Raw genomic sequence first — 12,796 nt, forward strand, 5'->3', positions numbered from 1 at the left:
TCACGTCCCTGCTACCCAGCAGCCGGATGTCCGGCTGCTGGCGGAGCCTGCCGGCGGCTCTGCAGAATCACTGCGGAGCACAGCCGGCCGGCCAGGATTCCGGGGGGGGGGGAGGTACGGACTGCCTCCCCCCCCGGCGAGGATTCCAGGGTGAGGGATGGAACGCCTCCCCCCCCAACCATCAAAATAACTCACAACAGGTAAGTGTCTTTTGTAAATCCCTAGCTGGGTCACCAGCTACCGCCTCTCCTGGATGGGGTAGCATGTTCACCATGGTACAGGTGCTAATAACCTGAAGACTGGATTACTGCCATGCACTCTATGCGGGGCTGCCCTCAAGGCTGCTCTGAAAGCTGGTGATAGTTCAGAAGTCAGGAGGTCGGCTGCTGTCAGGAGCTGACCCTCTTCAGCATGCTACCTTTCCTGAGGGAACTGCACTGCCTTCCTATTTGATACCAGGTCAGAGTTAAGGGGTTTTTTTTACTAGTGTACAAAGAGCTAAACAACTTTGGATCAGGTCAGGATACCTGGCAGACCACCAATACAATCCAGTTGTATTGTAAATATTTTTCTTTCTCCCTCTCTCTCTCTCTTCTTTAAAAAATATTTTTTAACATGGAGTTTTATTCTTTTATCTTATCTTGTATCTTTTATTGTTCACCACTCCAGAATCTGTCTAGATGTGGAGTAAAATATAAATGTAAATGAATGAATACAAAAATGAATACAGAAATAAATAAATAAATAAATAAATTCATTTCTATACCGCCCAATAGCCGAAGCTATCTGGGCGGTTCACAAAAATTAAAACCCAACAACACACAATAAAACAATTTAAAATATATAGGACATTAAAACCACAATATAAGAATACAACCACAATAAAACCTAGCAGCAGTGCAGGAGTTTAAAATACAGATTTAAAACAGGAAAGCTAAAAAATTAGAAAACTAAAATGCCTGGGAAAATAAAAAGGTCTTCACCTGGCGCCGAAAGGAATACAATGTAGGTGCCAGGTGAACCTCACTAGGGAGCTCATTCCAGAGCCGGGGTGCCACAGCAGAAAAAGCCCTCCTCCTAGTAGCCACCCGCCTCACTTCCTTTGGCAGGGGCTCATGGAGAAAAGCCGCTGACGATGACCTTAAGGTCCACGCAGGGACATATGGGAGGAGGCGATCCTTCAAGTAACCTGGCCCCAAGCCATTAAGTGCTCTGAATGTTAACACCAGCACTTTGAATCTGGCCCGGAAATGGACTGGCAGCCAGTGCAGCTGGAAAAGTACTGGCGTAATATGAGCTCGCAGGCCAGTCCCTGTTAACAATCTTGTTGCCCTATTTTGGACCCGCTGAAGTTTCCGGACTCTTTTCAAAGGCAGCCCCACGTATAACACATTGCAGTAATCCAGGTGAGAGGTTATCAGAGCATGGATAACTGTAGCTACGCTTTCTTTGTCCAGAAAAGGGTGTAGTTGTTATACCAGCCTAAGCTGATAAAACGTGCTCCGTGCCACTGAGTTCACCTGTGCCTCAAGTGACAGTTCTGGATCCAAGAGCACCCCCAAACTGCAAACCTGATCCTTTAGGGGGAGTTCAACAACCTCCAGAACAGGTTGAATATCACCAAGCTGGGCAGACGAACCACCCACTAACAGTACCTCTGTCTTGTTTGGATTGAGTTTCAGTTTATTGGCCCTCATCCAGTCCATCACCATGCCCAGGCACTGATTCAGAACAGCCACTGCCTCACCTGGTTTTGATGAAAAAGAGAGGCAGAGCTGGGTGTCATCTGCATATTGATGGCACCTCAGCCCACACCTCCGGATAGCCTCCCCCGGCGGTTTCATGTAGATGTTAAACAGCATGGGGGATAAAATAGAGCCCTGTGGAACCCCATGGCACAATTGCCATGGCACAGAGCAATAATCCCCCAGCACCACCTTCTGGAATCAGCCATCCAAGTAGGACCGGAACCACTTAGTGCAGTGCCTCCAACTCCTAACCCAGACAACCTATCCAGAAGGATACCATGGTCGATGGTATCGAAAGCCTCTGAGAGGTCCAAGAGAATCAACAGGGTCACACTCCCCCTGTCCCTCTCCTGGCAGAGGTCATGCCACAGGGTGACCAAGGCAGTTTCCGTTCCAAAACCAGGCCTGAAGCCCGATTGAAATGGATCTAGATAATGTTTCATTCAACAGTGCCTGGAGTTGTCCTACAACCACCCGCTCAAGCACCCTGCCCAGGAAGGGGATGTTGGCCACTGGCCTATAATTATTAACATCCTCTGGGTCCAGGTTAGGCTTTTTCAGGAGTGGTGTAATTACCGCCTCTTTTAAAGTGGTAGGCACCACTCCCTCTCTCAAGGAGGAATTTACAACCTCCTGGACCCAGCCAGACATCCCCTCCTTGTTTGATTTAATAAGCCATGAAGGGCGAGGGTCAAGCACACAAGTGGTCGATCGGACTTGGCCAAGCACCTTGTCTGCATCCTCAGGCCTCTGTAACTGAAACTCATTCAATAAAACTGGACCAGACGGTGCTCTGAACACCTCTACCAATGGAACTGCATTAATGGTGGTGTCCAATTCATGACAAATCTGAGCGACATTATCCTCAAAGTGCCATGCAAACTTGTCACAGCATGCTACCGAGGGTTCCACCATCTCTCTCCCTGGCCCAGAATGTAACAGGCCGTGAACCACTCGAAAAAGCTCCTCTGGATGACACTGAGGATGTGCAATGCTGGTGGAAAAGAACTGTCTCCTTGCTACCCTCACCGCCACAGAGTAGGCTTGATAGTGGATAAATGCCCTACCGGGCTGTGCCTTCAACAGAGAGATTGGTGACATCATAACTTCTTGGGCAGAATCTTGGCGGTAGTCATGTGGGGGCTGCAAAAACTGCTGGGGAGGGTTCTTGTTCCTGTCAGCCACTACTGTTTTCTGCAATGTCTTTATAGGAGAGCCTTTCAAGACATGATTAAAGGTGCAATCCTATACAGAGAGACGGGCACTCAGACCTCCACTGAAGTCAGAGGCAACCTCCTTTCCAATGCATGGCAGAACCAGCGCAAAGAAGGGGATTCCCTCCGTGTTGCACTTTGCCTTAGATGGATGTTTTCACGTCTCTACGTGAGGCTTCGGGAAGGGTCAGGAACTGGGCTGGGGATCACATGAAAAGCTGTCCAGTACAGGTTCCGTGCTCTCCTGCCATCCCTGCCCCCGGGGATGCCTGACCACCCATCCCAGAGCTCCACCACTGCCATGACTCACCTCCAACACACACTCCACAGAACCATTATGCCCAGGAGGCACAGGGACTGAAGAGTGAGCACTGAGCCCAGGCAGTACTCAGCTCCCCTTTCTATGCACCTAGCCTCCTGTCCGCTCCCCATTCTCACACCTGTGGGATTTTGTAGATGCTCGACATGGAGGAAATGTGGAGGGAGAGGTCAGATTCAGCCCCTTCAAGGACGGCCAGCAGGTGATTCTTCCTCCCGCAGCTGTAATGTGGAATAATGCTTTCTCCCCCAGCAAGGAGTTGCAGCATGGCGTAGGAGGTGGTTCTTCCATCGAAGAAGGACTTGTAGATGTTGTAGCCCAGGGTGACATTGGGTAAGAGCCTGGGGTTCCGGTTGATCTCCTGAATGGCAAACATGAAGGACAGGATGTGCCAGTAACGTGTAGTTTGGAAACTGCAAAAAATTAACAAAAATTAACTGCAACACCTCGTACTGTCATTCTCCATTGAATGAAAACAAATCTCTGTTTCTTTCTTTATACCCCCAAATGCTTTTTCATGCAACTTAAATCCCAGAGTAGCCTATCATCACATAATGCTTTGGACATTCATAGGGGGCAGCAAACATACCTGTGTTGCAAGGTAATTGAGTATCCATTTACCTGATGAAAGGAAAGATGGCGACATTTGTACCACATTCCTTGAGAGCAGATGCTGGCAGATGGCAACGATCAAGGATATAGGTGTCTGTCTGTCTGTCTTTCTGTCTGTCTGACTATATTTAGATAATCTCTCTGCTCTCTTGCGCGCGCGCTCTCTCTCTCTCTCTCTCACAAACACACACACATACATACAAACACACTTGTCTTTTGTTAAGGCTTATCAGTAAAAACATTCATTCCATCATGTAAAATCGTAATAGGGGTGGGGTATCATTCAGAATGGTTTCACCAATGTTTTTGAAAATTATGGGTGACAGAAGAAGTGTTGCATTTACATGCCATGAATTTTCCAGGTCTATTAGTGAACTATGGGGAGAGAAACAGCACTATAAAGAGAAAAAGCAAGCAAGTAAACAAATCCCTTTCTCTGTCCAAAGTGACTTGGGGAGTATTTTTCAGTGACCTTGTATGGATCAGAGATTGTGAAGAATTATTTTTATTTTTTTTTAAGTCTAAAACATTCATGATTTCCTATTCCTCCTTTGTCTGGGATGGTGGAATATTTTTTTTTAAATAACCCTTTTTAACATGTATTCAAGTCATTAGCCATTGTAATGCCACAACAATTGTAGGCCTTGTTTTCATTTTGTTTTCTGCTTCATGCCATGTTTTCTGGTGTTTTAGTGGGAAATAAAAATGGCAACAGCCATTAAAAAAAAAGTTCCCCAATTTGCCAGGGATATCGACTGTTAAAAAATGTCTGGAGGGACATATAGTGCGTATGTATTGACCAAAGAAATGATACTAAAGTAGGCTGGCGTATTTAAAAGTAAGTAAACAAAATGCTTTGAAGAAATGCTAATTTCAGGTCTTCTGTGTGTGCCCATGTGTGGGGGCATGGGCATGCATGGATCTATGGGTCTCCATCGTCCTGCCTTTATCATTCTTTGTGTTTCAAGGGATTTCACTTATGGCTTGAGTTCAGCTTCACTCTCTCCTTTCCCCAAAATTATCTCTAAATCACTTCTCTTTTAGCTTTGCAAGCTTTTGTTACTGAATATCACCCACAGAGACTTAGAAGTGAGTAGTATGGGGAGGGGGAGTCAAAGATTAACTGTGCCCTCTTATCCATGCTGTTTAAGTATGTATAAATAAAAATAACAATTTTTTATTATTACCTACATAGTCCTTATAATGTGTACAGTATTTGAAGTGTTACATGCTCGGGAACGTTGCCTCAAAGAAATGCTGTGTCCTGATCGATCACTGCCTTGTTGTGGCGAAGGGGCTTGGGTAACTCAATGAAGCCATAAGCTATGCTGTGCAGTGCCACGCAAGACGGACAGGTCATGGTGGAGAGTTCTGACAAAATGTGGTCCTCTGGGGAAGGAAATGGCAACCCACTCCAGTATTCTTGCCAAGAAAACCACATGGAACGTATCACAACACTAAAAGAGATGACGCTGGAAGATGAGCCCCTCAGGTGGGAAGGTGTCCAATATACTACTGGGAAAGAGCAGAGGGAATTTCCAAGTAGCGCCAGAAAGAGTGAAGCGACTGGGCCAAAGCCGAAAGGACACTCAGCTGTGGATGTGTCTGGTGGTGAAAAGAAAGTCCGATGCTGTAAAGAACAATATTGTTTAGGAAGCTAGAATGTAAGGTCAATGAATCAAGGTAAGCTGGAGGTGGTCAAACATGAGATGGCAAGATTGAACATCGACATCTTGGGAATCAGTGAACTAAAATGGACAAGTATGGACAAATTTAATTCCGGTCACCATTATATCTCTTACTGTGGGCAAGAATCCCTTAGAAGAAATGGAGTCGCACACACAGTCAATAAAAGGGTGGGAAAAGCAGTACTGGGGTACGATCTCAAAAACAATAGAATTATCTCAGTACGAATCCAAGGAAAACCATTCAACATCACAGTAATTTAAGTCTATACCCCAACCACTGAGGCCAAAGAAGCTGAGGTTGATCGGTTCTATGAAGACCTACAACACCTTCTAGAACTAACACCAAAAGAAGATGTCCACTTCATCATAGGGGATTGGAATGCGAAAGTGGGAAGTCAAGAAATCACCGGGATAACAGGCAAGCATGGCTTTCGCTTTACAAAATGAAGCAGGACAAAGGCTAATAGAGTTTTGCCAAGAGAACACGCTGATCATAGCAAACACTCTTTTCCAACAGCACAAGAGGTGACTCTACACGTGGACATCACCAGATGGTCAATATAGAAATCAGATTGATTATGTCCTTTGCAGGCAAAGATGGAGAAGCTCTATACAGTCAGTAAAAACAAGACCTGGAGCTGACTGTGGCTCAGATCATCAGCTACTTCTTGCAAAATTTCGGCTTAAATTGAAGAACCTAGGGAAAACCACTAAACCATTCAGGTATGACCTAAATCATATCCCTTATGAATATACAGTGGAGGTGAGGAATAGATTTCAGGGATTAGAACTGATCAACGAAGTGCCTGAGGAACTATGGACGGAAGTCCGTTACATTGTTCAGGGGGGAGCAATTAAATCTATCCCAAAGAAAAAGAAATGCAAGGAAGCCAAGTGGCTGTCTGATGAGGCTTTACAATTAGCTGAGTAAAGAAGGGAAGCGAAAAGCAAGGGAGAAAGGGGAAGATACGTCCAACTGAACGCAGAGTTCCAAGGAATAGCAAGGAGAGACAAGAAGGCCTTCTTAAATGAACAATGCAAAGAAATCGAGGAAAACAACAGAATGGGAAAGACTAGAGATCTCTTCAAGAAAATTGGAGACATCAAGGGAACATTTTGTGCAAAGATGGGCATGATAAAGGGCAAAGAAGGCAGGGACCTAACAGAAGCAGATGAGATTAAGAAGAGGTGAAAAGAATACACAGAAGAACTATACAGGAAAGATCTGAATGTCCCTGATAGCCATGCTAGTGCGGTGACTGAACTTGAGCCAGACATCCCAAGGAGTGAAGTCAAGGGGGCCATAGGAAGCATTACTAACAACAAAGCTAGCGGAGATGACAGTATTCCAGCTGAGCTATTCAAAATCCTAAAAAATGATGCTGTTAAAGTGCTGCACTCAATATGCTAACAAATTTGGAACACTCAAAAGTGGCCACAGGACTGGAAAAGTTCAGTTTTAGGGATGGCAGAAAATTCCACCACGGATTCCAGTGAGGCTGGATTCTTTAGAATCCAGCCCCCTGGAATCCGTGGAGGAACAGCCTCCTGCCCCCCTGCCCCCATGGAATCCCCCTGGGACGGAACTTACCTGGTGCGGATGTGGTGGATTCGGCGGCGGCGGCAGCGGCAGCAGCTGCTCTTCTGGCCAGCCACAGCCGAGCTGCTGTGGCTGCCATTGTTGTCCTTGCAGCTGTGATAGGCTACGTAAGTACTTACGTAGCCTATCATGGCTAATCCCCCTGTCAAGGGCTCCTTGGAGGCCTCTCTCAGTCTAATCCAGTAGCCAAGTCCAGACACAGACAAAGGAATTCCTTTCCAAGCTTTATTCTTCTTTTACAACTTAACAACTCTACAGGTAGCAACTAGATCTGAGCAGCAGAGTACCTATGCCCTAAGTTGGAACAGTTGGTCCCCGTTTGAAAGGGAATTACTGGCAGACCCCTGAACTTAAGGACTAGGGAGAGTCCCTCCCCTTTTCCCTTGTATCCTCTGGGTGCAACCGATCACTGGCATTCAGCCTCCCTGAGATCCATGGAGGAATTCTCTGCCATCCCTAGATGGGAGTACCAGACCACCTTACCTGTCTCCTGAGGAACCTGTACAAGGCTCAAGAACCAATAGTAAGAACCAGACATGGAACAACCGACTGTTTCAAATTTGGGAAAGGAGTACGACAAGGCTGTGTATTGTCGCCCTGCTAATTTGACTTATATGCAGAGTACATCATGAGAAACGCCGGGTTGGATGAATCAGAGGTCGGAATTAAGATTACCGGGCAAATTATCAACAACCTCAGATACGTAGATGATACCACCCTAATGGCAGAAAGTTTAGAGGATCTAAAGAGCCGCTTGTTGAGGGTGAAAGTGGAGAGTGCAAAAGCTGGTTTGAAACAACATTAAAAATGAAGATCATGGCATCTGTCCCCATCACTTCCTGGCATATAGAAGGGAAAGAATTGGAAGCAGTGACAGATTTTACTTTCTTGGGCTCCATGATCACTGCAAGCGGTAACCGTAGCCATGAAATTAAAAGACACTTGCTCCTTGGGAGGAAAGCTATGGCAAACCTAGACATCATAGTAAGAAGCAGAGACATCACTTTGCCAACAAAGGACCATCTAATCAAAGCTATGGTTTTCCCAGTAGCAACGTATGGCTGTGAGAGCAGGACTATAAGGAAGGCTGAGCGCCGAAGAATTGATGCTTTCAAACTGTGGTGCTGGAAGAGAGTCTTACGAGTGCCCTGGTCTGCATGGAGGTCAAATCAGTCCATACTAAAGGAAATCAACCCTGACTGCACATTGGAAGGACAGATACTGAAGTTGAAGCTCAAATATTTTGGCCACCTAATGCGAAGAGAAAAGTCACTGGAAAAGACCCTGATGCTGGGAAAGATTGAAGGCAAAAGGAGAAGGGGATGGCAGAGGATGAGATGGCTAGATAGCTTCACCAATGCAATGAATATGAACTTGAGCACACTCCGGGAGAGAGTGGGGGACAGGAAGGCCTGGCGTACTATGGTCCATGGGGTCATGAAGAGTCGGAAACGACTTACCGACTGAACAAAAACAACAAAACTCATTTTTACCCACTGGAAATAACATCAAAGTGGAAACTGAAAATGAAGCACATTTTAACGTTTATAGTTAGTACTTACACAACATGTAGAACCTTGAAAGGAAGGTTACAGGCACTTGCTTTTGCCATCTTAGCTCACTGCAGACATTATATTAAAAAAACACAGCCCCTCAGCTCAGCTTGGTGTCCTCAAATGCTCAATCTGCCCCCCCAGCACCCCCCTTGCTACCTGAAGGATCATCTCCTCCCATAAACACTTGCCCAGACCCTGAGATCAGCCAAAGGAAGCACAGTGGGTGGCTAGAAAGACAAGGGCCTTTTCTCCTGTGGCATTCCAGTTGTGGAGGAGAAAATTGGGGTATCGTATTCTCTTATAACCAGAGGTTGGGGTGGGGAGTAGATTCTATTACTTATATGGAGAAAATGCCTCAACTGACCAGTCTGAATCTTCATAGTGTAGCAGACATGTATTTGATGATGGCCTGTGGCAATTTTGAAGTAGAACTGGTAAGAGATGACTTTTTTTCTAGGAGGTTTAATTTTGATAGGTGAGCTCCTGCAGTTTGACAGATTTTGTCTGGATTTTTTTTCCCACTTGAGTTACATGGGCTACTTTGGAGGATCATTTCTCCTGTTTGTACAGCGTTTTTTGGAAAACAGTTTGTCCTCTTAGGAAGGAAGAAGGTGTAGAATATACTATGCCTCAGAAAAATATAAGGCATGTCTAGTATTTACCCCATTTTAAGCCGGCATTCAAATAAAAAAGAATTTCCACACCAGCCACTCAGCCATTCTGGAATATGAACCAGTCCTTAATAGTACAAAGGATGTTAATAGTCTTAAGCCATATTATATTCAGGGGGAGGAGGGGGGAAGAAAGGGAGATCTCCCTATTAATAACACAAGAGGCATATGTATGGCCCTTGTAATTATTCTGGAGAGGGAACCTCTATGTGGACATTTGCAGACCACTCCCAGGAAAGAACCTCCCCAGCTCCAGCCTGTGTCTTAGCACAACATTTAAAAGCAAAGAGGCTGCTGGTTCTTTGGCTGAAACAATGCAGGGGAACCCAATGGATCTAGTCGGACATGAGCGTACTGAACTAAATGATGCCTTCACTTTAATGAAGCTCCGAATTCTTCTTCAAAAAGGACAGAGTGGCAAAAAAAGTCAGGAGATTGATTTATGAGGGATGACCAGAGATACCAGAAAAGATGGACAGTCTCCCATAAATGGGGACTACTGGAGTTTGGAAGCATTAGATCATCAGCATCACTTACGTGACAACCCTGCTTAAAGGGGACTCAGAGAAAACGTATGGTTCGTTGCACATGAAATACTGTGAAGACAGGACTCCACTGATGAGGTAGTCTCCTGGCCAGTAAAAATAGGACCCTAACTCTTGCTCTTTGTTCAGAGTGGTCAGGCAGTCTGTCTTCTCCAGCTGACCAGCTGCATAAGGAAGCAGGAGCAACAACAGCAGCAGCAACTGTGTCATTCTGGGTCTGCCTCCCTCCTGCTGCTCCTCCTTTGTGACCGTTCCTTTCACCCCCACAGCCAGCTAATCAGAAGACGTGAGAAAAGTCTTGCCAGATCGAGGCTGCAGGGTCTTTACAACGACATCCCACTCTGAGCCGAAGGCAGTGGTGGGAAGTGGTGTACTAAACTACACCACAGGCATGGCCATCTCAGCCTGTCCGAAATCTGAGCCCAGGCTCTCGGGAGCACAGGAGATGTTTTATGCACCAAGCTTTTCAGGCATGGTGCTAGAGGGCTCCTGGAGCTGCCTTTCATTCTGATGTTTACATCATTGGTCTCCAAGGAAAACAGAAAGCAAAACATCCCTTGGGCTTTGGCAAGGCTCAGAATAGATCACTATGTTTTTGATAATGATCAGGGGAAGCTTCACAGCTGCAACTTCATGGATTCTCTGAGTGCCTTGAAGCGAGCTGCAGAACTGGGGAAAAACATGTTTGTGAGAAGTCACACGGGCAGCTCCATCTTCTGGTTGGCAAGGGGGAAAGGTGATCCTGGCCTGGCCTGTATTCGAAAAACTCACACAAAAGAGCCAAGATCAAGAAAATCTCTTCGGATGTATACCAGTGTTTGGGAATGTGCGGCCCTCCACATAGCACTGGACTGCACGTTCAGCAGCCCAAACTGGCCTAGCCCATGGGGGGAAATGGTGGGAGTTGCAGTCCGAGAACATCAGCAGGGCCACATAGGGATGGACGAAAGTCACTTACCTGGTCTCGCAGCTTGCTTCGTGGTGGGGGGGAGGAGCTTTGCTTCTCCCCCCGAAGTTCAGGCTGGGGGGAGGGAGGCTTCCCACCTTGCCCGGCCGAAATTCAGGCCAGGGGGGAGGCTTCCCGCTTCACCCGGCCAAAATTCAGGCCGGGGAGAAGCGCCCCGTCTCCCCGGCCGCGAACGTCAAAAGAAAAAAAAAAAACGTGATAGGCTACGTAACGATTTACGTAGCCTATCACGGCTAGATCTGCAAAGTCAGCCGTGATAGGCTACGTTAATCGTCACGTACCCTATCACAGGTGACTTTTTTAAAAAAGAAAAAAGTGCGTATGCAAATGGCGGCCCCCATAGGGAGCCGCCATTCGCGTTCCTTATTTGGTTGCTGTAGTCTACATAAAGATTTACGTAGACTATGGCGAAAATAAGGGCAACGCTATTTGCGTTGCCCTTATTTTCGCCGTAGTCTACGTAAATCTTTACATAGACTACAGGGACCAAATAAGGAACGGAAATGGCGGCTCCCTATGGGGGCCGCCATTAGCATACGCGCTTTTTTTAAAAAAAAAGTCACCTATGATAGGCTACGTGATGATTAACGTAGCCTATCACGGCTGACTTTGCAAATCTAGCCATGATAGGCTACGTTAATTGTTACGTAGCCTATCACAGGGGCGTTTTTGTTTTTTGTTTTACTTTTCTTGTAATGGCGGCGGCGGCAGCTGGTCGAAAGACCAGCTGCCGCCCCCGCCCCTGACGAAGACCTGCCAAACCACCGCTGGGACCCGCCGCCGGGAGTGACATTCGTAAAAGGTAAGTCCCATCCCAGGGAGGGGCAGGGGTTGGCGGGGGGGGCAGAGAATTTCTCCCCGAACCTTCGGAGGACCGAACGCGTTGGCACTCAGCCCCCCGAAGCTTCGGGGAGAAATTCTCCCCCATCCCTAGCCACATATTCCCCATTCCTTATCCGCATGAAGGTGCACACTACCTGGGGGAGTTTCCCAGCCCTGTTCCCTTTGCCAGCCCTCCCAATCACACTTATTGTGCTGTGATCTTGTGGATCTACACAGCCTCCCACAGCGAAGACATAGGTTCCAGCTGGAAGGCGGTCACAGTGAGGGTTTGCTTGACATGCCTTCCGCTGAGCTCGTTTCTCCCTTTCGCTTTGTACTCGTCTTTCTTCAAAGTCTATAGCACATTTAATATAGGCTGACCTCCAGTTGGAACGCTCATGAGTTAGAGCTTCCCAGTTTTCAATGCTTATGTTACCTTTTTTACATTCTTTTAGATTAGCTTTTAGAACATCTTTAAATCTCTTTTGCTGTCCACCAATATTCCGTTTTCCATTCATGAGCTGGGAATAGAGTAACGGCTTTGGAAGACAATAATCAGGCATTCGAACAACATGGCCGATCCAGCGAAGTTGATGTTGGAGAATCATGGTTTCAATGCTGATGGTCTTTGCTTCTTCCAGTATGCTCACATTAGTCCGTCTGTCTTCCCAACTAATTTGCAGATTTTTTCGGAGGAAGCATTGGTGGAATTTTTCGAGAAGTTGGGAGTGGCATTCATAGATGGTCCATGTTTCACAGGCGTACAGTAAGGTTGGTACTTAGTAAACAAGCATTTTGGTCTCCCTGTGAATGTCCCGATCTTCAAACCCTCTATGCTTCATTTGGGAGAATGCTACAGTCGCAGAGCTTGGGCGATGAGGAATTTCAGCGTCGATGTCGGCTTTTGTGGAGAGATGGCTGCCAAGAAAGAAAGGTGGTCAACATTTTCCAGCATCACACCATTCAGCTGGATTGATGGCACTACAGAGGGGTTGGTTTGTGCTTGCTGGTAAAGCACTTTGGGTTTTTTTGATGTTAAGCGAGAGGCCGAGCT

The 12,796-nt window shown here is 46.5% G+C and overlaps 2 protein-coding genes across 3 annotated transcripts in view; one reads left to right on the forward strand and one right to left on the reverse strand.

Annotated features, from left to right (window-relative positions):
• Positions 1-12,796, forward strand: part of LOC146356375 (uncharacterized) — a 980,383-nt gene that overhangs the window by 864,281 nt on the left and 103,306 nt on the right. The gene's annotated exons all lie outside the window — the stretch shown is intronic.
• Positions 1-12,796, reverse strand: part of LOC146356386 (vomeronasal type-2 receptor 26-like) — a 56,862-nt gene that overhangs the window by 34,424 nt on the left and 9,642 nt on the right. For both annotated transcript variants that reach the window (XM_084841105.1, XM_084841104.1), the window contains exon 2: positions 3,403-3,694. In XM_084841105.1, the coding sequence (XP_084697231.1) occupies positions 3,403-3,611 (209 nt within the window). In that variant the 5' untranslated portion in view covers positions 3,612-3,694. The remainder of the gene's footprint in view (positions 1-3,402; positions 3,695-12,796) is intronic.

This window comes from Heloderma suspectum, chromosome 2, assembly GCF_057233095.1.
Source record: "Heloderma suspectum isolate Gila_16-S chromosome 2, 16-S_ref, whole genome shotgun sequence".
NCBI classification, from domain to species: Eukaryota; Metazoa; Chordata; class Lepidosauria; order Squamata; family Helodermatidae; genus Heloderma; species Heloderma suspectum.